We start from the raw sequence: 27379 nt of genomic DNA, 5'->3' as shown, positions 1-27379 counted from the left end.
CAAATGGTAAGCATATAGCTGCAGGCCTTGAGTAACTACACACCCCCAACCAGTGGTGAGCTGGAGCCGGTTTGTACTGGTTTACGCAAACCGGTTGTTAAATTTTGAAGCAGTTTGAAAACCAGTTGTTAAAAATTGTTACAAAACAAATGTTATAAAATGATCTTAAAACAAAATAATCTTAATCTTATAAAATGGTGTAAAAATAATACAATGTACAAAATAAATTTCCAATGCAAAAGGACGCAAAATTCTAGCAGTTAAAGAGCTGTTTCTACAACAGATAGGTCAAGATTTATGTTGCTATGCACATGCGCTTCTAATGTCATCGCAGGCTGCGACTCGGTCGCATCCAAGTTCGTCCTGACACGACAGAAACGTCTATTTATAATTTTATTAACAGGGGTTGCACTTACCTCATTCATGCACTTGCTCAACTGTTTTCTATACAATTCAACATGACCAGTGAGTCATAGTCGGTCTGTTTGTTTCTAGTACATTGCATGTGAGATTTTGATGTGTAATACTAACTGGACTGTTATTCGAAGATTGAAGTTTTCTATTCAATATTATTTACCCTTCATAATGAAACACCAGAAAAGCATTAGTGATTGGTTTTCCAATAAAATGACAAAATCATTAGTCTGTAGTTCTAGTGTGAAGATAATTATTAAAATGCTGATGAGAATAATTTTGGTGATGAAAATATCTTAAATGTTGAATCATCTGAAAATGTGTCGACAGTGGAAGAAGATTTACCTGATTGTGAAAATTTAGTACCCGATTGTTGGACTTCTGAGCAGGCACAATATTTTTTAAAGAAATATAATGGCATGATAATTAAAGGCAAAAAACTTGGCTGTTCCCACTGTGCAAATACGTCGCATTTGGGGGTCCTTGGAGGAAAATATTTACACATTTCTTCGGAATGGCAAAAGTGTACTATTAAAGCATCTGGAACTGATTAAAAAGTTCAGCAAGCTTCATTAAGAAAAAAAAAGAAGGAACATTTTGAATCAAGCTCTCATTTGAGAGTTATAAATATTTTAAATGAATCTAAAAAAGAACTTCTCACTACAGTGATTGATAAACTTACTGAAAAAAATATTGCAATAACCAGCAAAATTTTCAACATAGTTTACAGCTTAGTTAAAAAAAAACGACCAATGTCAGATATGGAGGATGAAGAAGAGCTACAAATAAAGAATGAAACTGATTTAGGGAACTGCCTACATTCTCGATTTTCAGCCATCAGAATCGTAGAGCATATTGCTGAATTAATAAGAAAACAAATTTTTAGTAAAATCATCAAAAACAATTCAAAGATTTGTATTATTATTGATGAAGCTTCTACAATTTCAAGTAAAACTGTGCTTGTAATTCTTATAAAATGTGAATTACAAAATTCTTCAACAATTTTTCTCAATTTAGTGGAATTAGAATCAACAAAAGCAGAAAATATTAATAATACTTTGAGAAATACACTAACCAAAACAGGATTTGACACAGAATATTTAGAGAAAAATGTAATCAGATTTTGTTCTGATGGCGTGAGCACCATGCTTGGACATAAATCTGGAGTTGCTACAAGACTGATTCAAGATTTTCCAAACATTATAATCTGGCATTGTTTGAATCATCGGCTACAACTGGCTTTAGATGATGCTCTATATGATATCAATGAAATAAGCCGTATCAAGATTTTTTGGACAAGATTTATGCAATTTTTCATTAGTCAAATAAAAGTCAGTTTGAACTTAAACAAGTTTCTGAAGAACTATATATTGAAATCATCAAAATAGGCTGTGTTTTTGGTCCACGATGGGCTTCCTGTAGCCTTAGAGCTATCGAAGTGGTCTGAAGAGCTTATCCAGGCCTTTATATTTATTTTTCCAAAAATAATACATTTTCTGGCATGGAAAAAAGATTGAAAATCAAAGAATTTTTAAAAGACTTGGCATTAATGATTGACATTTTGGATGAACTTGCATTATTATCAAATGCACTGCAAGCGAGACAATTGAGTTTAACAAAGGCAGATAAGGTAATCAAATGAACGACTGATTTTTTTCATACAATTGAAAGATAGTTTTGGTATACACAACAATAAAATTAATGAAATGATCGAAATTGATGCTTTTAAATGCATAGAGTTTGAAGATAACGTAAGGTTTAAATCACTGCCATGAGACAAAGAAATAGAGTGTATTATTGAAAAAATGAAGGCAAGTTTATTAAACGAAAATCACATTAAATATAAAGAAGATAATTTAGGTCGTTCTAGTAATACACCTAAAATATTTGAATTATTCGTGGATACCGCTTCATGGAATATTGAAGAAGTCAGGTTACCTTGAAATCAGGAGAAGAAAAGTGCATGAATTAAATAAATTCATAAAATTTGTAGTCGATTTAAATGATTTTCATGACTATGTAGAGAATAACATTCAATCAGAAAATATTCCTGACCCGGAAACAATGAGGAAAGCAAAGCAAACTATGAACACAATTGCAATTAGTTCTGCAGAAGCAGAAAGGGCTTTTTCGTTGATGAATATTATTTGTAGTGATTAAAGGGCGAATTTAACAATTAAACATATCTCAAGCTTTATGACCATCAATTTGCTGGGAAAACCACTAAGTTCCTGAAACCCAATACCATATGTTAAATTATGGATGAGAAGTCATCAGTCTGCAGTAGATACCAGAGTTCGTGTATCCAACACCAAAGATTATGGAGAAGATCAAGAAGCCATCTGGAAATTACTACCTAATTAGTAATAAATAATGTACTTAAATATTCTTTAAAATATTGTTTGTTGCATTGTATACTTCAACATAAATATACTTTTTATTTTTAATAACTTAAGCAGTTCACATGTAATATTTTAAAATACAAGAATAATAGGCATTTCATTCTTAAATATTATTATTGTTTGCTTACTCATACATCTCTTTATATTTTCTTCTTTTCAAATGTATTTTAAATGTGTTTAATAAAGCAATACTTTGTTTCTATTGTAATAAACATGAAAAATGTTTTTTATATTTTTTATTGTTAAGTATGACTCCCAATGACTCAATGCATTGCCACTTCTTATGGAGAAAGGTACAAAAAATACATACTGTGGCACATCCCTTAAATCAGAACTTTTTATAGGGAGCCTGTTGTTAAGATTTTGGTAGCTCATCACTGCTCCCAATGCTATGCATGCACATGCACACAAATTGGAACACTGAGTTCAGGAAGCAGGAACCAAGAAACAAACAGGAACAGGAAGCAATAAGCAGGAAGGCAACACACGCACTAGTCATTGCAATTTACTTAACTGATAAGAACAATGTAGTCAAATGGTTTTACTTCGAGATGGGCTAGTCGGCTTTGTTAAAATAAGAACCGCCTGAAATCTTTGCCCTAAACTTGAATCTAAAGCTTATTTAAATAAAATAAATTAAATAAAAAATATTTCTCTTATTTTGAACAGGAAGGCTCTCTCCATGGTCCTTGCTTCATCTTTCTCACTGACCTTGGTATCTGCTGCCTGTCACACCAAGGCCATAATAATGTTAAAATTCTTCCCCATTGACTGGCAAAGTGGGTGAGGTAATATCTTTTATTGGACCAACTTCTGTTGGTGAGAGAAACTAGCTGGTCCAATAAAAAATATTACCTCACTCACCTTGTCTCTAATATCCTGGGACTGACATGGCTCCAACAACACTGCTTATCCCCATTGACTGAAATTTAGTCAGCAATGGAGGAACTCACTTCCACTTGGGGAATAAAAACTCACTGAGCCTGCACTACTGAAGTCAGTGGGAATTTTTCCACTGACATAATTGGGCATAGGATTGAGCCCCGAGTCCCTGGGCACAATTCTCCAGAATCTGAATGCCATACATGGTGATAAGATTGGTTAGGGTAGGCCTCCATTCCCTCTGGGAGAGGCAGCCTCTCCTTTTGCCTGAAAATGTATCAGCAGTGAGAGGGAGAAGAAATATAGATTCATGATTTTTTTTTGGTAGGTCAGAAAGGACCGTTACAATTGTCTAGTCTGAGCATCTGCACAACACAGGCCATACATATCACCTGTCAGTAATTTCTGCATTATACCCATAATCTTTGGTTGTGGAGTCCAAGAAGATCCTGTGGTCTTCATGGGTCAACAAATCAACATTGTGGACCATGCCCTCTGTTAGTCGAACGCTGTATATATACTATAAATATAACAAATCCACAGTTTATGCTAACAACATGGATTCTGTGCAGGCTTGTCGACAGAAATTCCGGGCCCCAGGGGGGATGGGGCCAAGGAAGGAAGTGACAAATTCATTACTTCTGGGACTGCGCCCTCTTCCCCTTCCCTCCCCTGCCCTCACCTCTCCTGTTGGCAGGCCTGATCCTGGTTCCATTTAGGATATTTTGTAGACAGTTTGTTTGGTCTATTGCCTTTTTATTTGACCTCATAAAAAATCCAAGGGGAAAAAACCTATACCAAATAAAAAATTACTTTTTAAAAATCTTAAAACAAGCCAGTAGCAAACTACTGTTGTTGCTGTGGGTTTGACATTTCACACAGTTCTAAAGCAATAGATTCATATCTGTGCACCTTTAATTAACCTTGTAAAAGAGAAAGAGTGACTGTCAAGGTCAAAGATGTTGGAGCTAGATTAGAAAAGTTAAAAGCATTAGATAATTAGGCTGTGTATCATAGTTTTCTGTATAAAAAAACCCAATCAAGATTTAATTATTTAAAAAAAAATCCCTGAAATCTGAATTTCTCTTTGATTTTGGGCTTTGTGGCTTAGACACTTCTAAATCAATAGTTTCAGATGTTACTTCCCAAATGTGTTTTGTGAAACCCATATGCCAATTAAAAATTTTAATATTTGATGTGGCATGTAATCTCCAGGAAGGCATCCAAATGGAAAGATAAGAAACCAGCTTTGGCAGGAATTTTCACAGAGAACTTTTACAAACATTTCAAAGAAAAATTTCAAAATGCAATGGGTAATAGAAAAACAAAAGGACAAGCAAAAAGATACTCTAACTTATTCATAGATATTAAGACCAGAAGAACCATTGTGATCATCTTATTTGACTTCCCACATAACACTGGCCATAGAATTGTACCAGAGCAAATAACTTGACCTAGAGCATGTCTTTTAGAAAGTATCGAAGATACTGATTTGAAGATTTCTAGTGATAGAGACTCCACCACATCCTTTGGCATATTGTTAAATGATTAATTTTATCTAAATGAAAACTATCATCCTGATCATTTATTTGCATTATTAAATATAGTTTTAGTTGCCTGTCCTATACTCTGGACACATATGCCATGGGTTAAACCACACAAAATCAGGGTCAATCGGGGGTGAATGGGCAGAGGGCCATTTGGCCTGGGCCTCAAGCTCAAAGTGGGCAGCAAATTTAGACACTTATTAATTTTTTGGCATTTGATAAGTTTCGCAACTTGTTTTTATACGCATCCCTATTGGACCAAAATGTTGTTATACCAATAGAATAAAAACCAGCAGGATCTTATTAAGAGGGTTAAGGCAAAGGAATCCATATTTATTGTAAATATAATCATAAAGCAAAAGATAAAAGTAAACAACATTGTTTGACTACTTATTCCTATCACTGCTTATTCCTTATACACACATATATATTCATTCAAACTCCACCAGAGAGGTCCTTTGGGGCCATCTGCCTGTCCCAAGTCAGGATAAAGGAGGAGGGTTGGGCATGGGACTAGCAACTCCAGCTCGTAAAAAATCAACCTGCTACAGAAACGCCAACAATAGAGACAACAGAGACTTTTACCCTGGAAAAAGAACGGTCTTCAACTCGAAGATGTATGACGCTGGATGGTAAAAGCCGTGAGGAAGCCACTAAGCCAATTACCCTTCTTGCAACCAGGAGGATTACCATAGGCACATGGAACGTGAGGACCATGTACAAGTCAGGAAAGACGGCGCAGGTTGCAGCAGAGATGAGGAGCAACAACCTGACCCTATTAGGCATTAGCGAGACAAGATGGACGCAAGCGGGACAGAGACGACTGTTGACAGGAGAGCTGTTGCTGTATTCAGGACATGAAGAGAGCGACGCACCCCACACACAGGGAGTAGGCTTCATGTTGTCCAAGCAGGCACGGAGAGCACTGATTGGTTGGGAGGCACATGGTCCCAGGATCATCACAGCATCCTTCAGAACTAAAATGAAGAGGATTAAGATGAATGTTGTTCAGTGCTCCAACTAATGACAGCGAAGAGGAGGACAAAGATTATTTTTACAACAGACTCCAGAAAATATTAGAGATTCTCCCAGACAAAGACATCATCATCCTTATGGGAGACTTTAATGCCAAAATTGGACCTGACAACACAGGATACAAACAAGTCATGGGGACCCACGCCCTGGGAGAGATGAGTGAGAATGGAGAGAGATTTGTGGATCTGTGTGCACTTAACAACCTGGTCATAGGAGGTAGCATCTTTCCTCACAAGCGGATCCACAAGCGTACCTGGGTATCACCAGCAGGCATGACAGAAAATCAGATCGATCATGTCTGCATTAGCAAGAAGTTCAGAAGATCCTTGCAGGACGTTAGAGTTAGAAGAGGAGCAGACGCGGCGTCCGACCATCACTTAGTGGTGGCCAGATTGAAGCTGAAGCTGAAAAAGAACTGGATAGACGCGTCAGACAGAAGAGTGAAGTACAACGTCAGCCTTCTGAAGGACCATAAGACCAAGGAAGATTTTGGACTGACGCTGAAGAATAAGTTTTCAGTATTACAGGATCGGTCTGAGGAAGAGGAAGACAGTGTACTAAACAGGTGGCAGAAAGTGAGAGAGACACTTAGGTCAGTATGCCAGGAAGTGCTTGGAATTAAGAAACACCAGCAGAAAGAGTGGATCACAGCAGAGACCTTGATCAAGATAGAAGACAGAAAGAAGAAGAAGGCAACAGTCAATAACAGCAGGACTAGAGCAGCAAAGGCCAAAGCTCAAAAAGAGTATGCTGAAGCCCATAGAGCAGTGAAGAGGAATATCAGGAAGGACAAGAGAGAGTATGTGGATGAACTGGCAGCAGAAGCAGAGCAGGCAGCATACAGCGGTAATATGAAACAGCTGTATGATACTACCAAGCGACTGTCTGGAAAGTTCAGCAAGCCAGAACATCCCGTTAAAGACAAGCAGGGAAAGTCTATAACAGGAATAGAACAACAGATGAACAGATGGGCGGAGCACTTTGAGGAACTCCTGAACAGACCAGCACCACCAAATCCACCAGATATCAACCCAGCCAACGAGGACCTCCCAATTAATTGCGATAAACCAACCAGAGTTGAGATCAGAAAAGCCATCACCATGATGAAGAATAGGAAGGCAGCTGGACCTGATGACATCCCAGCAGAGGCCCTGAAAGCAGACCTGGATGCTTCAGTGGAAATGCTGTACCCCCTCGTTGAGAAGATATGGGAAGAAGTGATTCCGGTAGACTGGAAAGAGGGATATCTCATCAAAATCCTCAAGAAAGGAGATCTTAGCAACTGTACCAATTATAGAGGAATCACACTCCTGTCAGTGCCAGGGAAGGTCTTCAACCGAGTCCTCTTAGAGAGAATGAAGGATGCCGTTGATACACAGCTACGAGATGAACAGGCAGGTTTCCGGCAGAATAGATCATGCACGGACCAGGTAGCAACGCTTCGCATCATAGTCCAACAGTCTATGGAGTGGAACTCCTCGTTGTACATCAACTTTGTTGATTATGAGAAAGCGTTCGATAGCGTGGATTGAGAGACCCTCTGGAAGCTCCTTCGGCACTACAGCATCCCAGCAAAGGTGGTCAACCTGATCAAGAATTCATATGACGGTATACACTGTAGAGTGATCCATGGAGGGCAGCTTACTAACAGCTTCCAGGTGCAAACTGGAGTCAGGCAAGGATGCTTGTCACCACTTCTCTTTCTCCTCGTCATCGATTGGATTATGAAGACATCCACTTACGAGCGTAGGAACGGAATCCAGTGAATGTTGTGGACCCAGCTTGATGACCTGGACTTTGCTGATGACCTTGCACTCCTTTCGCACAGTAAACAGCAGGTGCAAGAGAAGACCAACGTAGTGGCAGCCACATCATCACAGGTTAGCCTCAACATTCACGAGGACAAGACCAAGATCCTTAGGATTAACTCCATCAGCAATGACCCAGTCACACTGAATGGAAGCCCCCTGGAAGAAGTGCAGTCCTTCACCTATCTAGGTAGCATCATCGACCAGCAGGATGGCACAGAAGCAGACATCAAAGTAAGGATTGGTAAGGCAAGAGCAGCCTTCTTACAGCTCAAGAACATCTGGAGCTCCAGAGAGCTGTCTTTGGCAATAAAAATTCGACTGTTCAACTCCAATGTGAAATCAGTCCTACTGTATGGAGCTGAAACCTGGAGGACAACCAAAACAACCATCAGGAAGATCCAGACCTTCATTAATAGCTGCCTCAGAAGGATTCTCCAGATCCGCTGGCCAGACACCATCAGTAACATCCACCTCTTGGAGAGGACCTGTCAACTCCCAGCAGAGGAAGAAATCAGAAGGAGAAGGTGGGGTTGGATAGGACATACACTATGTAAGCAGCCAACTAACATCACCAGACAGGCACTGCGGTGGAACCCCCAAGGCAAGCGGAAAAGAGGCCGTCCAAGAAACACCTGGCTACGCGACCTTCAGGCCGATAGCAAAAAAATGGGCTATACCTAGAACCAGCTAGAGTGAATGGCCCAGGATAGAGGACTCTGGAGATCTGTGGTTGGTGGCCCATACCCCGATTGGGGTGACGGGCATGAGTGAGTGAGTGATATTCATTCACATAATCATTCATTCAAGTTCTGTATAGGTGTTATAGTTACCAGCCTAGAAGTTGCTCATGCCAAGTTACTGGCCAGGTATCTTGGTCATGAGGATGGAACTGAGTCTGTGTCAGATGCACCTGATGGTCCTGGAGGTTGGCAGCGGAACCAGAGACTCAAAGTCTTCAGTCTTTAGAGTCCATTCTTATAGGATTTAATTCCTATGTTAGTCTATGGGAACTGTTTCATCCTGCTGTTGCTGACGCAATCAGCAGATGGCACGTTCCTGGTGGCTCCACACTGTTCAAAGTTTGTGTTTCTCATCCTTCCAGGTGATGGGGTGGATCCCAGTTTACCCTCCAGGAGTTGTCTGGTGGTCCACTTGACACATTCTTCGGCCGATGGATACTCCCTTTCTAGGCTGGCACCTCCCTAATCATTCATATACATCAAGCATTCATCAACATACATTCCATATCTTAACCACATTTTAATGTACTTTCTCCACCACTTTCGGAGTGTATGCTAATTCATTTGAGACTCCTGGCCCTTTAATCACAGAGAGTGGGGGTCTGTTCCTATGAGCTGTTGCTGTTACAATGAAGTGAAAGTCACTTAATGGCTTATAGCATTTGTTTACATTGTATCAATTACAGCTTAAGGCTCACAGCAGGGATGGTAGCATAGCGTTCACTTCAAGAACAAAGTCAATTAACTTGTTTGTAAGTTTTACATAGTAATAGAGATCTTTCACAGGACAGATACAATCAATGGTTTGTACAGACAGTAGCTTGCAAGTTTTAACAGAAGACCCAAGAGATTTTTGTAGTTGGTGAAACTTTTGGATTTTTAAAGTGTGGGGGACAAATTATGGGGGGGCCACTGTCACTTGAGGGAATCACTTTTAGTACCTTCTTTAATATCCCTACAATGTGACGCACTCTCTCAGCTTAGAGCTGCAAATTTAAGCAAATGAGAGATGTGATTTGGTAAAAGACATAATTTTTTTGTTAACTGATATAGATTTTGTCATATTAAAGAGTTAAAAATGTTTATAAATATTAATAAAAATATATCAGTTCTGATGGCGCAAGATTAGACCGTGATGAACATGTCCTCTCAGATCAGCTGATTATATAAACAAATCACTACTAGTGGTTGGTGCTGGATCAAATGAGTGTTGAAAGGTAGAGAATTCTTACATTTGAGTGTCTTTATAGTTTTACATCTAGTTGACTAAGGAATTATTTATGTGTGAGAATGCCTCATTATTATCTTTATATGGTAGCTAAAAGAGGTGACTGGTTGTTTGGTTGAGCCCTATCTTGGTAGCTTGGCCATCATCATGGGCTTTCATAGTCAATAGGCCCAGATTCAAGATGAAAATTTGTGAGGACAATCTTGTACAGTGAGTTTCATGAGGACACATGTTTGAAATTTTTGGACATTATATGCATCTGTCAGGATAGGTTAATCAATGGCTATTATCCAGGATGGTCAAGGACGCAATCCCATGCTCTGGGTGTCCCTAAACCGCTGATTGCCAGAAGCTGGGACTAGACACCAGGGCCGGATCACTTAATAATTGTTCATTCCCTCTGAAGCATCTGGCATTGGCCACTGTCAGTAGACAAGATACTTAGCTAGATGGACCATTGGTCTGACCCAGTATGATCTTCTTATGTTCTTATCTCTACATCTCCTGGTGTCCAATCCCAAGATACGTAGTGATATCCAATATTGCATCCAATTCTAGGACACTATGCTAATTTAAGTGGGCCCTCAAGCCAATTAGCCCAGCTATCTCAGCTTCTCTCTGCAAGAACATGGCTGTTCATGGCGGCTGCACTCATCCATTTAGTTGAATGTTCTAGCTAGCTTTAGGCAGAGAAGAGAACTGACTTGTCAGTCATTTACTGCTAGTAAAGAGACTAAAATTACCATTACTATTTTTCTAAATGTGCAGTTTTCATGTGTATTGAGGTTTGGTGTTTGTTATTACACTAGTATTCAAAGAACATATTTATAAAGAATGTCCAAATTATTGTGATGTAAGATCATAGATGCAAGTCCTAAACTTTATTGCAGACCAATGGAAAACTGTCTTTTAAACATCTTTAGCATGACTTTCTACTGCTAATGTTCTAGATAAAGTTCAGGGCCATTCATGCATACATTCATCCATTCAGGCATACAAACAAATATTTATAATCCCCAAACAATATTAAAAGTAGGGCTGGTCAGGAAATTAGGACATTTTCCCTGGAAAATTTTCCCATAAACATTTTTTTCATTTTTGCTTGAAATTTTAATTTTTTCATTTTGGTTTCAATAGTTAAACTTGTTGTAAAAAAACAGAACAGCCACAAAATGAAAATTTTTGTTTGCCAAAAAATTTTTGTTTAGGAGTTTTGGTTGGCTGTTGTAAGATTGAAAAATTTCAAGGTAAGCAGATACTTTTTCTGAAAAATTTAATTTGATCAAAACCCAATAATTGGTCAAAAAATTTCAATAGAATTTTTTTACCAACAACATTTATTAGACTAAGTCCAAAGATACATTAGAAAAGAAGCATTTTTGATAAATAAAAACCAAGTTCTATTTATGTTTATTTGTTTTAACCAAGGAAATCTGTTTGTTGTATAGTCTAGCCTTGCAAAATTCTACTTGCAAGAGCTAGTAATTTTTATAAACTAGCAAGTAATTTTTTTGGTTTAATTTAACTCCATTATGTATTGTTGGGCAACCAGATTCTCTCTGGACTAGTAAATATTCAGGAAAACTGTGCAAGACTGCTTCAGCCCATTGCAGCCAATATTACATGGATTGTTCACAGCCTTGCACTCAGTATAGTCATTGTGATGGAATGCATCCCTGTATTCACATCCTACACGCTATTATAATAATCTTTGTACATGGCATGCCTTGTGAGGTATCATTTCAAAACTTATAACTTGTGGATCAGTAATATCATGGTAAAATGCATGTAGCAATGTTAATGTGTAAAGATATGAAGTTGAACATAAGCTGAAATCATGACTAAAGTGTGGTTCCCAGAGAAGTCTGGAGAGCGGCTAAACCAGTTTCTCAAAGCTGATGGACCATCACCTGCGAAGTAGCCATTCTTTGGCAAGAAAGTGGGGGGCAGGGACAAAGAGATCTGCATCTTAGCAAAGAAACAGTATGAGGTCTCCTTCCTCCACCAGACCCCTATCTCTTGCTGCCCACCTGGAAATGCTTTTCAAAGAGGGACTGAAACTATAAAAAAGAGGAGCAAACTCCCTAAGAGTCCCCTCTCTCTTCCTTCCCATCTCATGCTCCACTCCTGAGAAGGCAAAGGAAACAGCCATTGGACTCTGGGGAAGGGGTCCTGACCTGAAAGTTTGGTCAGTAGTGCTGTTGGAAGCATGTGGTGAAAAACTTTCCTTTGAATCTAATATAGTTTGTTAAACTAGGCACTAGAAAGCATTTTTATCTTTATTTTCTTCTAACCATTTTTGCCTTTTATGCCTCATCACTTGTACTCACTTAAAATCTCTTTCTTTGTAGTTGATAAACTTGTTTTATTATTTTATCTAATCCAGTGTGTTTAACTTAAGTGTCTGGGTAATTCCATTTAAGGTGGTATTTTATTCCCTTCCAAGAATAACAGATTTAATGTATTTGGACTCTCTGGGAGACCGCGGAGCAGTACAAGGCATACATTTCTGGTGGGAAATCTGGGACTGGGAGTGTGTTGGGATTACCCTGCAGGATAACCAAGGCTGTTGAGATCCAGAGTGTGACTGGCAGGCTGCAGTTACACAAACACATCTGGGGGTGACCTGCATGCTGGCAAGCTGTTTGTGAGTGGTTCAGGTTGGGCACTACAATGGTAAGGCATTGCAAGACACCCCAGGCTGCCCAGCCAGGGTGACACAGCCCCCTCTGATCTGCATTGCACCTTGTTCAGTCAGTCATTTATCCCTGTGCAAAGTAGATGTAAACGAGACATAAAAGGCTACTATCAAGGTAAAACTGAGTTAGTGTCAGAGAAAGCTGGTATGGAACTGTTATGGCCAGGGCCGGCTCCAAGCCACAGCGCACCAAGCACGTGCTTGGGGCAGCATGTGGCGGGGGGCGCTCTGCCGGTTGCCGGGAGGGCGGTAGGCGGCTCCAGTGGAGCTCCCACAGGCGTACCTGCGGAGGGTCCGCTGGTCCCACTGCTCCGGTGGAACATCCACAGGCACGCCTGTGGGAGGTCCACTGGAGCTGCGGGACCACCGGACCCCCCACAGGGAAGCCTGTGGGAGGTCCACTGGAGCTGCGGGACCACCAGACCCCCCACAGGGAAGCCTGCGGGAGGTCCACTGGAGCTGCGGGACCACCGGACCCCCCACAGGGAAGCCTGCGGGAGGTCCACCAGAGCTGCGGGACCGGCGAGCGGCAGAGCACCCCCTGCGGCGTGCCGCCATGCTTGGGGCGGCAAAATTGCTAGAGCCGGCCCTGTTATGGCTGTAGTCACCTTGTCATTAGCATTAAGTGAGCTTGTTCTAAATTTGCTTGGTTCCCAAGCCTGTAATTTCTTTGCCCTTCTCTCTTTTCCTCTTTCTCATTTACATATCAAAAGATGCAGAAAGAATTTCTGTCCATATGTTTGTAAACTGCCATGTATGCTGTTCTTCATAGTATTGAATTCAGAGCTTTGGACTGGAAAAACATTGCCCATAGGAACTGAGGCCTCTTTAATGTATGGTCTGATTACCATGTGATAATCAAGTACAAAATATAACTGCTTCCCAAACTTTAAAACAAACCATGGGCTATCTGACAACGTACTGGCTTATTTTCAGACAGCTTTCATTTTATCTTGTTTATTGTACACAAGTCCTTTACTAAAAAGTATTAACCACCCCTCCTCCCAGAGTTCTTCAAGACTTTGTTTGAATTGGCACTCTCCTCTATAATCCAATTGTAAAGTGCCACCTAGTGGTTTATTATATTATATTATATTATATTATATTATATTATATTATATTATATTATATTATATTATATATTTATTTATTCCTATCCAACCTAGTGTTTTATATTTTTAGGGGGATGGAATCATATATACCTAAATAATTTTCATTCAGAAAGATAGGAGACGAGATACCATGGTGATACATGTAGTCTCAGTACCTACACAAACAGAAAGATGAGAAATGCACTTTAGTTTACTGTGTCTTTCATGCTGAATGCATCACAATCATTGCAGTCCAACCATGCAAATAAGATGTGTATTATAGGCTAATGTAGGAAGGGAACAGCGATTCCATGGCCAGGTTTCGAAGCCTATTGAGCAAAGGGAAGCTGCTAGATTGTGAGGGGTTGGAGTTGATTGTTTTTTTACATGGTGGGAGTCATAGGCCAGGAAGAAGAAAAGGTCCTTATGAGGAAACTTGAAAAGAGAATCAGTTAGGGTCAGGAAGCTCTCCCTGGAAGCTCTCCATGGAAGAAGGAGCTGTTCTCTGAGTGTGGTAGCTGTAGTGGGTGGAGGTAAAGGGAAGTATAGTATTTGAGATGTATGAGGAATGGCAGGGAGGCCATGTCTACACTCACAGTTTTGCAGCGCTGGTAACCCCCTCACCAGCGCTGCAACTCTCTAGTGTTAGCCATGGCCGGAGACAAGAAAGAGATAAGTCAGAGAAATAACACTACTGGCACAGTACACTCTGTGTATGTGTGTGTCAGGATGGGAAGGTACACAGCTAATAATCAAGACTTAAGAGTTTATTTGTACAGGATGCTAACATGGAGAGGAAATGCATAAATGAATCTAACATGGTGGGAATGTGCTCCCATTTCTGGGGCATCCAAGAAAAGATAAGCTGCTGTGTTTTAGACAAGCTGAAATGCAGAGAAATGAATATCAGTGTAAACAGAGTCAGGATAAGCTCTACCCTGACATCTGGTGGAAGGAATTTCAGAGAGTGTATTTGCATAGGCACGCCTACCCCATCCCAGGCTGCCGAGCTATGGGACTGCTTTGTGACAAATGACTCAACCTCAGTTGGGTGGTACTTGCTCGACAAGGGACATGGGTTCCAAAACCCAGTGAATTGAGAGAGGCTGGGGACAGGTATCTGTGTCTGGTGGGGCAGTCTCCTTGTGGAGCCAGAAGCACTAGTTCCACCCCCTCCTCTCTCCACTGTGGAATGTCAGAGTTGATTTTTTTATTCCCTTAAGAATCCAGATATAGGTTACTGAGCTGAACTCACTTTGGGCTAATGGTGCACTAGCACTGGGGCTCCCCTACTATGAGCTGAAATCACTAAAGAGCTGAGATTACTGAGCTGAGAGCACTAAGTACTGTGCTAACTAGTGGGGGAGCCTGAAGCTATACTGTGGAACAGAGCAGCTGGCGGAGTGGAGCAGTTTGTGGGGACAGCTGGAGCAGATCACGGGACAGCTGGTGGAGCAGAGCAGCTGGCAGAGTGGAGTAGCTGTGGGACAGGCGGAGCGGCCCACAGAGCAAGCGGAGCCGAGCAGTTTGCAGGGGCAACTGGAGCAGTTCATGGGACAGCTGGTGTAGCAGAGCAGCTGGTGGAGCGGAACAGTTTCTGAGGACGGCTGGAGGAGCAGAGTGGAGCGGCTGGTAAAGCGGAGCAGTTCATGGAGAAGGCGGAAGCAGAACCCACGGAGAGGCAGGGCAGTTGGCCCCGGACCACGTAAGGTGCCCTTTTCTACCCAGGCTGGGGGGAGGGACCTCTGCAGATAGACTCTCGAACTTTGGGGCTGCACTGAGCCAGGACAGAGACTTTTGGATTGTGGGACTTTTGGGACTGTGGGTGATTTGGGGGTTGCTGGACTCAAGGGCCCAGAAAAACGGACACAGCCCAATTTCCTGGGGTGGGTCTTTGCTCACGGTTTGGTCTAGGAACTCTAGTTAAGGTGTTTTCCCAATTTAGTGTTTGTTGTTTATCTCATGTAATTAAACCTTTTCTGCTACACCGAGACTCTGTGCTTGCGAGAGGGGAAGCATTGCCTCTTTGAGGCGCCTAGGGGTGTGTGTAAGATTTTCCCAGGTCACTGGGTGAGGGCTCGAGCTGGTTTGGCATTGGGTTATTGAAACGGAACCCCTGGATACTGAACCCGGCCCTTGTTGCTGCCAGCTCAGAGGGGCAGAAGGGTTACATCAGGAATTGTGTAAAATAAGGGTTTGGAATTATTGAGATGAGAAAGCAAAAACCTGAGTAACTCTCTTCCAAGAGGAATTGATGAGATGTGGTTGAATCTGAGCTCTGTTTGGGGATAGTAGGGAACAGAGAGATGGGGATGGTGTGGTAAAGATTCCAGGGGAGATTGGGTGAATCTAGAATCTGAACATTTTTTTGGAAATTCCACAAAACATTCTTGTGGGAAAAGTCTTCCCACCATTGTGAGTATGACACTCACTGCATTGACGCCACCGTCTACCATTTCTACCAGTCAGGGGTTTGACTTTCCTTAAAATATGGCAGCAAACATATGCTACTTAATATTAATATATTATAATAAATTTAGGTCTTGACCTTAGTTGTCATTTTCATATTAAATTTTAAATTGGTTTATTTTTTAAAAGAAAACCTACATTAACCTTAAATTAAATCCTAACCTTAAATTAAAAAATCCAATTTGAATAAAAAAGTCTTATTTTAAAAATATTGATTTTTATCTACCCTGAGATTAACCAGTGTAAGTATAACACCTGAATTGCTGGCTGTATCCCACCCCTAAAAAATACTTAGATAATAAGAACATAAGAATGGCCGTACCAGGTCAAACCAAAGGTCCATCTAGCCCAGTATCCTGTCTACCGACAGTGGCCAATGCCAGGTGCCCCAGAGGGAGTGAAGCTAACAGGCAATGATCAAGTGATCTCTCTCCTGCCATCCATCTCCATCCTCTGACAAACAGAGGCTAGGGACACCATTCATTACCCATCCTGGCTAATAGCCATTTATGGACTTAGCCACTACGAATTTATCCAGTTCCCTTTTAAACACTGTTATAGTCCTAGCCTTCACAACCTCCTCAGATAAGGAAAAAAGGAAAAATCCAATAGACTCAGAGGAGGAGACCACCGCTTTTTCAGCAAATAATATTGCTGTTGTTTCTTAATATTCCTATGGCACTTTCTTGAGGCATTCAAAACCATAGATCATTGTGTTACCCGCCTGCTCTGCAAGAGAGAGACTTGCTGGTACTAGCTTGGATGATGGCTTCTAGTCACACCAGTCTGTTTGCTGTCCCAGACAAACTTCTCAGATCTTACTTTGCCTTATAGATTAACGCTTGCTGTATCCCAGTTCTTGAACTTCCCAGAAGTGTTCCCCTGTAGTGTCCAGTCCCTGTCACTGGGCACTCACAGTAATTACCAAGTCTGCTGCCTCCAGAGACCACAGTATACACACCAGCTTATTTGATTCAACTGAGAAGGCAGACTACTTAATACCACAGCACTGAGATGACTTTATAGTAAAAAGAGAATAAGTTTATTAACAAAGAACAGAGATTCACAGATTCAAGTGAGTGTGGAGTAAGAATAATGGAAACAGTGAAGGTACAAATAAAACAGAAGTATAACAACAAGCTTCTAAGACACTAATCATAACTTTCAACAGGCTAAATCTTTGTCGAAGGTCAGTTTCTCACCTGAAGCAGTATCTCAACCGGGGTCCGGGGTCCCCTAGTGGGCCTCGAGCAGGTTTCAAGGGGGCCTCCAAGCAGGGCCAGCATTAGACTCACTGGGGCCCGGGGCACAAAACCAAAGGCCCACCACATGGGCTAAAGCCCAGGTTCCTGTGCCCCGCCTGAGCAATGTAGCTTTGTGGGGGGGGGGGGCCTGTGGCATGGGGCCCCAGGCAATTGCCCTGCTTGCTACCCCCTAATGATGGCCTTGGCTTTATATGCAGAAAACCAGTTATTGTGGCACAGGTGGGTCATGGAGTTTTTATAGCATATTGGGAGAAGGGGGCGACAAGGGGCTCAGATAGAAAAAGGTTGAGAACCTCTGACCTACAGCAACCTCTCAGCACCAGGATCTAACTTTCATGGGTGCAAAGAACTAAAGGGGTTCTTTTCATGTCCTTTTATAGTCCAGCAAACCTTTGAAAGGTATAGTTTTGAAGAGGACCCCCAGTTAAGATCCTTTTTCCCTGCTGTCTATGCTCTAGTATGCTGACGCCATACTGCTTTCTCATCCTCTTGTTAACTTTTTCTTCCAGTTTATCTCAGGTGCAAATAAGTTTATATTTGGCTTATCCTGCTTAATTCACATCACAGATCTAGGCAGACCAGTAAATCAACATTCCTTTGTCTGGGAACATTTTGTTTATCAACTGTGCCTGGTTACATAGTTTAAACATATTTTTAGTACATGCATATAACTTCTTGAATGAGAACCCTACATACATCTTGCAATGTTTCAGATGACCAGTATCATATAAGCTTTCATTTGATACTATGCATGACGTTCTTTATAGATAAATACTATGACAGCAATTTGTTAGGTGTAGTAAGTTTGTTAGGTGTGATAGAAGTTGCTGTTACATGACAGTGAATGCTTTGCCAGTTGGCAGTGAGGATCTGTTAGAGTCACGACTCCTACAGTAAGTGAATAGCCTTATGAATATTCTGTGCAATGTCTGTAATATATGTACACCACTGGACATGGTAGGTCTTGTTAGGAAGATTAGTAGGACTGTTAAAAACAATCTATATTTTTTCATGAAATTATGCATGATTTTGTGAAAATTAATATTTGTCTAACTATCTCAAAGTTTTTGCCCTTGAAAATTGGGTAAAGAACAATAGTCACTCAGTAATTATCAGGACTTGGTTTGATTGAAATTGATTGAGATTTTTCAGACTTTTAACTACATTGGGAAAATGTTTCCAAATTAGAAGATGTCTATAACTCTTATTTCATGGTTTTCAAATTTTGTTGCAAATATTTGTTAGGTGAAGTACTTTTCTAACAACAAAAATGTATATGTGACTAAAATGTCACGTCACCAAAGGTACATAATAAAGGGGAGAAGAATTTGAGAGCCCAGAAAAGAATATATTTTTAGATTTTAGCACTTTCAGCAGCTCTATCAGTTTTCACTGACTCCAGCATTATAGTTTTTGGCACTCCGGCATTTTTCAGGAGCACCTACAGCCTTTCAGTGACTACACATGCCTCCATGACATTTCAGCAACTCTATCAGATTTCCATGGATCATAATAAATAAACCTAAAAATATACATAAATTAAACCTGAAAATCCATCATGGAATTCTGATCACAGACATTCAAACTTCATTCTCATGATTTTTCTTGCACTCAGGCTTGGCATTTTGATGGAATTGCATTTCTTATTATTACATCCATTGGATCTATGAATTAGAAAAGATACAGTCCCTTCATCTATGGTTGAGAGCTTGCAATGTCTGAAAAGCTCTCAGCAATAGGCATTGCATTTCACTGATAACTCTAGATAACAGTCATTAAAAAAAAAGGCCACTCCCCACGTCACTAGAGCAGGTTAAAAAATGTGGTGAGTGTGGAATTCTAAATTTCAAGGCTGATTCTGTTTTTCATTTCCATTTTTGTTCTTTTAAAAAAATTTTGTGAATTTTTAAAATCAGAAGGTTAATACAATTTTTTATCAAATGTGTTATCGAAACAGCTTTCATACTTCTTGTTCTAAACATCTCAGTCAGGTTTATCGCTCACAAACTACACCACAGGAAAAGACACATGCCTCTGGTAGTAAGACATACTATGTCTGCATTTGTGTTAATTCTGACTAGCCTTTTACAGTTTAGTGACCGAGTCTTGATTCCATTGACATCAGTAGCAAAATTCCCACTGACTTCAGTGTTTGGATCTGTGTGACTGTTTCTGTCAGACATTTTCTGCAAATAAAGTTTTGAATCTGAGATTTATTTTTTACACTAAAGATCCAGAATGATCCCTCAGTTCATGTTGTCTGAATCACTTTAAGTGCAGCCCAGACTACAGCCGCAATAACATCATGACATGTTTAAGAACTGAGACATTGTGAAGGCACCAAAAGAATTTGCAAATCATTGCAGTACATTCACCATTATACACAGAGTATTTTGGGAAAAGGGTGTCCGGTTGTCTCACGTTGACAGATTCAAGGGTATAATTATATGGATTTGACTGAGTGTTCCGCTGGAAAAATCCTTGTAGCCATCAGCTCTTAGGAGGTGGGGGGGTTGGAGGTGGGGAGTACGCACACATTTTCATGACACATTTCAGCTCATTTTATTGGTCTTATCCACCCAGGGATGGAGCATGCTGGAAGGCTTTGCACCTTCCCCAGATGTGGAGTTCCTTAGGTGCAGCAAAACAAGGCTTCCCCTGGCACCTTACAAAGTGTGCAGGAGTCCTGCCTCAAACTCTCTGCGCCTGTAATGGTGTAATGATTGGCAGTTCCAGCAGCTAAGTGTGGGTGTGATCAAGCTGCTTGCTTGTAAACAGGAGCGACTTTTCCCTGCACCTCTATCTATGCTCAGTATGGAGTTTGTAAACCCCATTACAGGTATAGAGAATTTGAGGCAGGACTCCTGCAGGAGTTACTCTGGAATTTAACAGTGTAACTGAGAGCAGAATTTGTCCCATAATTACCATGGGGTTATTTTACCTCCAACTTTCATTTTCCTCTCTAAACCCAATTCACTGCCTTAAATATTCATGACCATGAATATGGTAACTAACGTCTATATGGCATTCGGGTGCTTGTGTATTATGGTTCTATTACAAATGGTTTTGGTGTATGTCATGTCCTAAAACTTTTTGAGCTCAGAAAACATGAATCCACAATTTTTCTAAGGGCTAGATTTTGCCAACGTTATTTACATTGAGTCGTACCTTTCTCCTTGTGTGGCCAGTTGAAATCAATGGCTAGTGAAGTGAGGTACTGCTTATAAAGTGAGGTACTGCTCAATGTGGTTAACAAGCTAGCTCAAGATTTATAGCACCTTGATGGTTTAATCTAAATATACAACTTCTAAAATATTAAAATATTACTTTTCCTAGTTCAGTTTGCCAGATTTTGAAGGTAGAATCTCATAATACTGTTTCTGTTGTAGTCCATCTAATCGGTGAAACGTATAGAATTAACTTTGTTCTATTACTGTTTTCTACAGCACAGAAGAAAAAAACTGTAAAGTTTTCTGTCTGCAGTTATTCATAAAACATTCATTTCTTAGGCAGTCACATAGTATTACTCTCAGAACTCATATCCCTTAATAGTCAAACCAGTTTCTTGAATTTTAAAACACATCACTCCAGTTAATGTCAATGAGAGACACATATTTTATAATCCCCAACATTGTAGAGGAAATATTGTTTACTGACTAGATCTGGGGACTGAATGTCAGGACTTCTGTTTATGTTCTGTGTTCTACCAGGAAGTCACCCTGTCTCTGATTGTTTTCTCCAACTGCCAATGAGTGTGATAATACCTAGCTATTTCGCACGGGTGATGCCGAAGTCTCATTATTTTATTTATAAAATGCTTTGAGATCCTCTGTTTTAGTTAAAAGCCCTACATGTATTATGATAATGTATCCCCTACTACTGGGTTCAATATAAAATGAATATGAAACACAGCTTTCTTGCTCAAGGTGGACTAACCAGACAGCAGATCGCTTTAAGGAGCCACCAGCCCCACCAGCTCCTTTTACTTCTTTAAAGAAATGCCAAGAAATCGCCTCAAAGCTCTTTTTTAATATAGCTCTTCCATTTTTTGTTATCAACTGTGCCACCCATCTTCCATTCGAGTGCTGGCTTGGCCTTACAATGTAAAGCAATGTAGGTTGGCTTTAGCAGAAGATTTTGGAATACATAGGTGCTGGAACTAGGAGTGCTGTGGGTGCTGCTGCACCCCCTGGCTTGAAGTGGGTTCTATCATATCCAGGGTTTATAGTTTGGTTCAATGGCTCTCAGCACCCTGAGTATGCAAATTATTTCCAACTCCTCTGTTGGAATGTATATTGTGGCATTTTGTACTGTAGATTTATCAAATAGAAAATTACTACATGTATCCTTTTGCACCACAAATCTGCTCACAATCTCTTCATTAAATAAAAAATAATCAATGTTGGAACACTGATGTTATCTTGTGTTGATGGTGTTATCACTGAATGAGTAAAACTAGTGACAGGTAGCACAGCTGACATGTTTAATAAAAGATGGCGCTTAGCCTTTGATGTGTCATGGTGAAATGAAATCGATAAAATAATTATTTTCTACTGATCCAATTTTTCTTTTTGATATTTTTTCTAGAATTTAAAAAGTGTGACACCACTGACACACGTTAAATCTACAGTCTTTAAGTGTGTTTAAGACTATCAACATTTTAGCGGAGCAATCCTAAAATGTGAGCAGTTTCTGAATCAGCTTGACCTTTTATGCTCTCTGCTGAAAGGAACGAATTTTCCTTCATCTTTTACCAAAAGATGTAAAAAGTACTGAGTAAGATAGGTTTGGTTTTTTTAACTCTCTCTCCATTACATTTACTGTACATTTAATTTGCAGGTAATCTGTTGTTTCTGCCGGTTGTTGACAACATGATATACATTTTTTAAAAATGTGTGATACAGCATGGCCAGAGGGCAGCAAGAGAGGGTTAGAAGGGAGCTTTATTCCCTGTAGAGGGAAGAAAGTTTGCTATAGATTAATTAGAGCACCTGAAGCCAATTAGAGCACCTGCAGTCAGTCACCTGATAAAAACCCCTGTTTCAATCAGACAGAGGAGCAGTTGGAGCAGAAAGCATTGGTGTTGGAGCAGAGAACAGTTTGGAGGAGTTGGAGCAGAAAGGATTGGTATTGGAGCAGAGAACAGTTTGAAGGGAAGCGGAGGAAAGTTTGGAAAAGTGCTGCAGTGAGCTAAGAAGTCTAAGACCCTACGTAAAGGGGCACCTGGCTTGTGCAGAGGGAGGGCAGGAAGCCCCCCCCCCCACAAGCTGAAGGGCAGAAGAGGGAAGTAGCCTAGGGGAAGGAACCGTCAGTTCAAATGGTTCACCACTATCCTCAGGGCCCCTGGGCTGGGACCTGGAGTAGAGGGCGGGCCCAGGTCCCTCCTTCTCCGCTCCCCTCCTCTAGGACATGAGTGGGGCAGTTAATATTCCAATTCAGGGGCAAGAAATGGAGCCTTGAATCCCCCTCAAAGAAGAGAAGGCGCGAGACCCATCATAATAGTGCCAGCAATTTGCCACAAATGTTTTATCGATGTGACTGCCTAGAATCTTGCACATACACCAATGGATGTTTTTATAAATCCTGATAAAAATAATGTTTAATTATTTCAGCTGTTTACTTGGGCTCTGATCCTGCAAGAAATTATGTGCATGTTTAGCTCTATGCACTATGATTAGTTCCAGTGAATATTCACAGGGCTTGATCCAGTGCCCAATATGGTCATTGGAAGGACAAGGCATTGGATTGTGCCCACGTTCCATAAAGTTCAGAGCACACATACATCTTTTCAGGATCAGGGCCTTGTACTTCATCTGTCGATCTGAAAGTTAGAATCAAATGCCCTGGAAATGCATCTGTGGGAGGAGGAGTTCTTTGCCTAAAACCCATTTTTTTCAGTAAGGAAAGTTAATTTTGTAACTCTTGAACATTGCTTTGAAAATACATTAATCAGAACAGACTCAAATAATTCATTATCCTGTTGCTTAGTGCAATGAACTCCTTTTTTGGATGTTGTGTGAATTGCTATAGAAGCACCAATCCTATTTAGCTTTAATTAAGCAAATGTTAATAGAATTCTAAAATTTAGTATTGCTACCAATACATATGAACCCTCAGAAATTACTCATTAATCTTTGTTATCTTCATTACATACAGATGCTTCTTTCAAGATGATCACATCAAAATGACATTATTTGTGTGGTAGACTTCATAAATACATGCATTTCCAGAACAAGGGCAATGATTTGCAAAGTGACTGGTTAATCAGTGGATTCTTATTTTAAAATCTTTTACCATTCTCTTAGTAAATATTTTCTTAGCAATTTTCCTTAAAGGGCCAAATCCTTCTTTAATTACTCCTGCAAAACTTCCATTGGCTTAAGTAGGAATAAGATGACCAAGATTTATTTCCAGACGTTTATTTCACTTTGATGGATTCAGGTCTGCAACTTTCATTTTCATTTACAGGATGTGTTGGAGTTTGGGATAACATTACTTGCTGGCGCCCTGCTGAAATTGGAGAGACTGTCACTGTCCCTTGTCCAAAAGTATTTAGCCACTTTTTCAGCAAACCAGGTATTTTGTTTTACGTTATTCTATGTAACTAGAGTTGCCTTATTTTTTTAAAAGAAAAACCTCACACACTGCAAGGTTCACCTGAAACCATTTAGTTGGGTGAAATCTATTCTGTGTCTATGGCAAATCTGTAAATTGTAAAAGCATGTATTTGGAGTTTAGGATATTTGTCTTATTTTTAGAGAGAAGAGTGAGCCTTCTCAATGGCACTAGTAAGAAAGTAGGAGATGCCACCATGAAAGCACTAAATGAATTGTACCAATGACTCAAATGGCATTTATTGTTTCCAGAACTTCAGATTTCAGTCGATGTTCTCATACATTGACACTGATCAAGCCTGAGGGTCCTATTGCATTTGACCTGATTACATTACTCATGATCGCCACACAGATGCAGCTCTTTTAGAAGCTAGTCACTGCCTCGGTGCCTATGAGCAGTTCCCATTTGTTTGTGGGAAGAGCTCCCCTATCCTCTGGTGACGAGCACTTAAAAATGAATGCAACAATACTACATAAATTTAGATAAATTAACACTGGTGGGAATTACATGGGATTATAATCATCTTCGTGTTGTTTTTTAACCACAACTGAAAGACCCAACTTAATCTCCTAGCCAGGTTGCTAGGGGGCCTAGTTTAGCTGGTAATATCCAGTGTCATGTCTATCCAGGGTGCTTTAATTCTGCAGCACATCCGGTCAGTGCAATTATAATATTACACAATGCTTACATTTAGATTGTCACATGTAGATCTCAAAGTGCTTTGCAAGGTGGGTAAGTATTATTTTCCCCATTTTTCTGGTAGGGAACCTGTGGCATGGAGAAGTTATATAACTGTCCCAAGTTCACACTGTAAATCACGGAACCAGGAATAGAACCCAGGTCCTAGTGTCTTAATTTGGTGCTCTATTCACTGGACCATATTAGCCAGTATTAGGCTTTAGAGACTGGCAGAATCAGCAAGGAAATAGGTCTGTCTCTCTTTGTAAAAGGAAAGAAAGTCAAAAAAGGGTCAGAAAACATATCTTCTCGCAGTATTTCACTGTTGTAACCTCAGCTGTTGGTGGCTCATGGACATGTTACTTGGCAAGAAATATGAAAGTGGGTTGTAATCTACATGTGGGGAAAAGATTATTTTCATACAGCATATCCCTGTAACTATAAGCTTTTCTGTTGGATACCAAGAACTTATGAGAGGGTATCATTGTACCAAAATTCCACAACTAGTTTTTCAGCGGCTTCCGTTGTGGCTCTTTCAAGAAAACACTGGTAGTAGGAAAACCTAATCTTTCTGGCCCTTGTCCATGGGATTGAGGAGTAGAGATGGGTCATCAGTTGCACAAACTAAGTATAAATTAGAATAAGCATAAATTTAGAATTCCGAGGAGGAGGCAGTTTCTTCAAGCACAGCTACATTCATAGTGCTAAGCAACAGTTATATTGTTCCTTACCAAAACTCACAAAAGGAAACAAAGAGTTCTAGAATGTGTAAAAGGTGATCAAGATCTTCTAGCTCAAATCTATCATTCAGACAAATCCAGTTGACGGGAAATGGGAAATCATTTGCTATACTGCATATACACAGTAATGCTTTTCTCCATCCGTGAAATGCACCCTCTTTTTTGAGTGATTATTGCTCAACAGCTTGCAGCAACACTATACAAAACAACACTGAGTAAAGAAAATAATGTATACAATTGAAACTAGAGGCTGAATTTAAGGGATCAGAATGTAATTTCCTAAACATGAATTTGGGAAAGCCACTGTAACACCTCTTCTTTTTCAAAAAGTGCCATGAGATCTTTAATCACTACAATTGCTCCAGACCTCTATTTTGAATTTTTTTCCCCAAAAGATGGCACTTCACATGACACAGGGCCTCCTAAAACTGATCGGAGTTTTAAAAGAAAGCCTGTCCTCACAAAATTTCTGCCCAGTGTTACAGATTCAGAAGTTGAGATAAGGTCCCGAAAGCCTGTATGCTTATCTGAATCGGACTTCACTTCTCTTGTCTGAACCTATGTAATGTATTGCATCATGAATAATGTGCATGCATTTTATATGAATAACTTTAACTTCTTAGTTGGTAAGTCTCCCCCAGGTGCTATTGACCATATTGCTTCAGAGTGTGGCTCCTAGTTTATCACAGATAAATCACTTTATAGTTGACAGAGGCCAGATGTCTTTCATGCTTAAATTCATAGTATCATAGAATCATAGAAGATTAGAGTTGAAAGAGACCTCAGGAGGTCATCTAGTCCAACCCCCTGCTCAAAGCAGAACCAATCCCCAACTAAATCGTCCCATCCAGGGCTTTGTCAAGCCAGGCCTTAAAAACTTGTAAGGATGGAGATTCCACCATCTCCAGAGGTAACCCATTCCAGTGCTTCACCACTCTCCTAGTGACAAAGTTTTTCCTAATATCCAACCTAGACCTCCTCCACTGCAATTTGAGACCATTGCTCCTTGTTCTGTCATCTGCAACCACTGAGAATACCCGCGCTCCATCCTCTTTGGAACCCCCCTTCAGGTAGTTGAAGGCTGCTATAACCCCCCCCCCACACACACACACACACACACACACACTCTTCTCTTCTGCAGACAAAATAACCCCAGTTCCCTCAGCCTCTCATAAATCATTTGCCCCAGCCCCCTGATAATTTTTGTTGCCCTCCGCTGGACTCTCTCCAATTTGTCCACATCCTTTCTGTAGTCGGGGGCCCAAAACTGGATGCAGTACTCCAGATGTGGCCTCACCAGTGCCAAACAGAGGGAATAATCACTTCCCTCGATCTGCTGTCAGTGCTTGTACTAATGCAGACCAATATGGCATTCGCTTTCTTGGCAACAAGGGCACGCTGTTGATTCGCAGTTAAAACAAAAGGATTTCCCTTGGTTCCCCCATTGAATTATGGGTGTGGAGGATAGATGGAGGTCCCTGAAGTTTGCCTGTATTGTGGTATTTTCCCTCCTCCCTGCCTCTATGCACATAATTTGAGAGGGCCTTTAAAATGCATTACATGCTAAATCAGAATTTGTTATAATCCAGATGCATGTTCATCTGTCTATGTAGACATTCACCACTGTCTACATCCAAGCACTTCAATAACTTTTCAGTAGAACACTTAATATCACCTGCTCAGAAGATCTTAAATAATAGTTTAGAGTAATCAAGGTTTGTGTAGAGCCATTTTCATTCAAATTACTTGTCCATCAAACCAGCT

The 27379-nt window shown here is 40.4% G+C and overlaps 1 protein-coding gene across 1 annotated transcript in view; it reads left to right on the top strand.

Annotated features, from left to right (window-relative positions):
• The window catches only part of VIPR2 (vasoactive intestinal peptide receptor 2), a 105538-nt gene that overhangs the window by 10323 nt on the left and 67836 nt on the right, over positions 1–27379 (top strand). The window contains exon 3 of the mRNA XM_050942268.1: positions 24051–24158. Coding sequence (XP_050798225.1) covers positions 24051–24158 — 108 coding nt within the window. The remainder of the gene's footprint in view (positions 1–24050; positions 24159–27379) is intronic.

The sequence above is a fragment of the Gopherus flavomarginatus genome, chromosome 2 (genome assembly GCF_025201925.1).
Source record: "Gopherus flavomarginatus isolate rGopFla2 chromosome 2, rGopFla2.mat.asm, whole genome shotgun sequence".
Classification (NCBI taxonomy): domain Eukaryota; kingdom Metazoa; phylum Chordata; order Testudines; family Testudinidae; genus Gopherus; species Gopherus flavomarginatus.
This window is presented reverse-complemented; position numbering and strand designations above follow the sequence as displayed.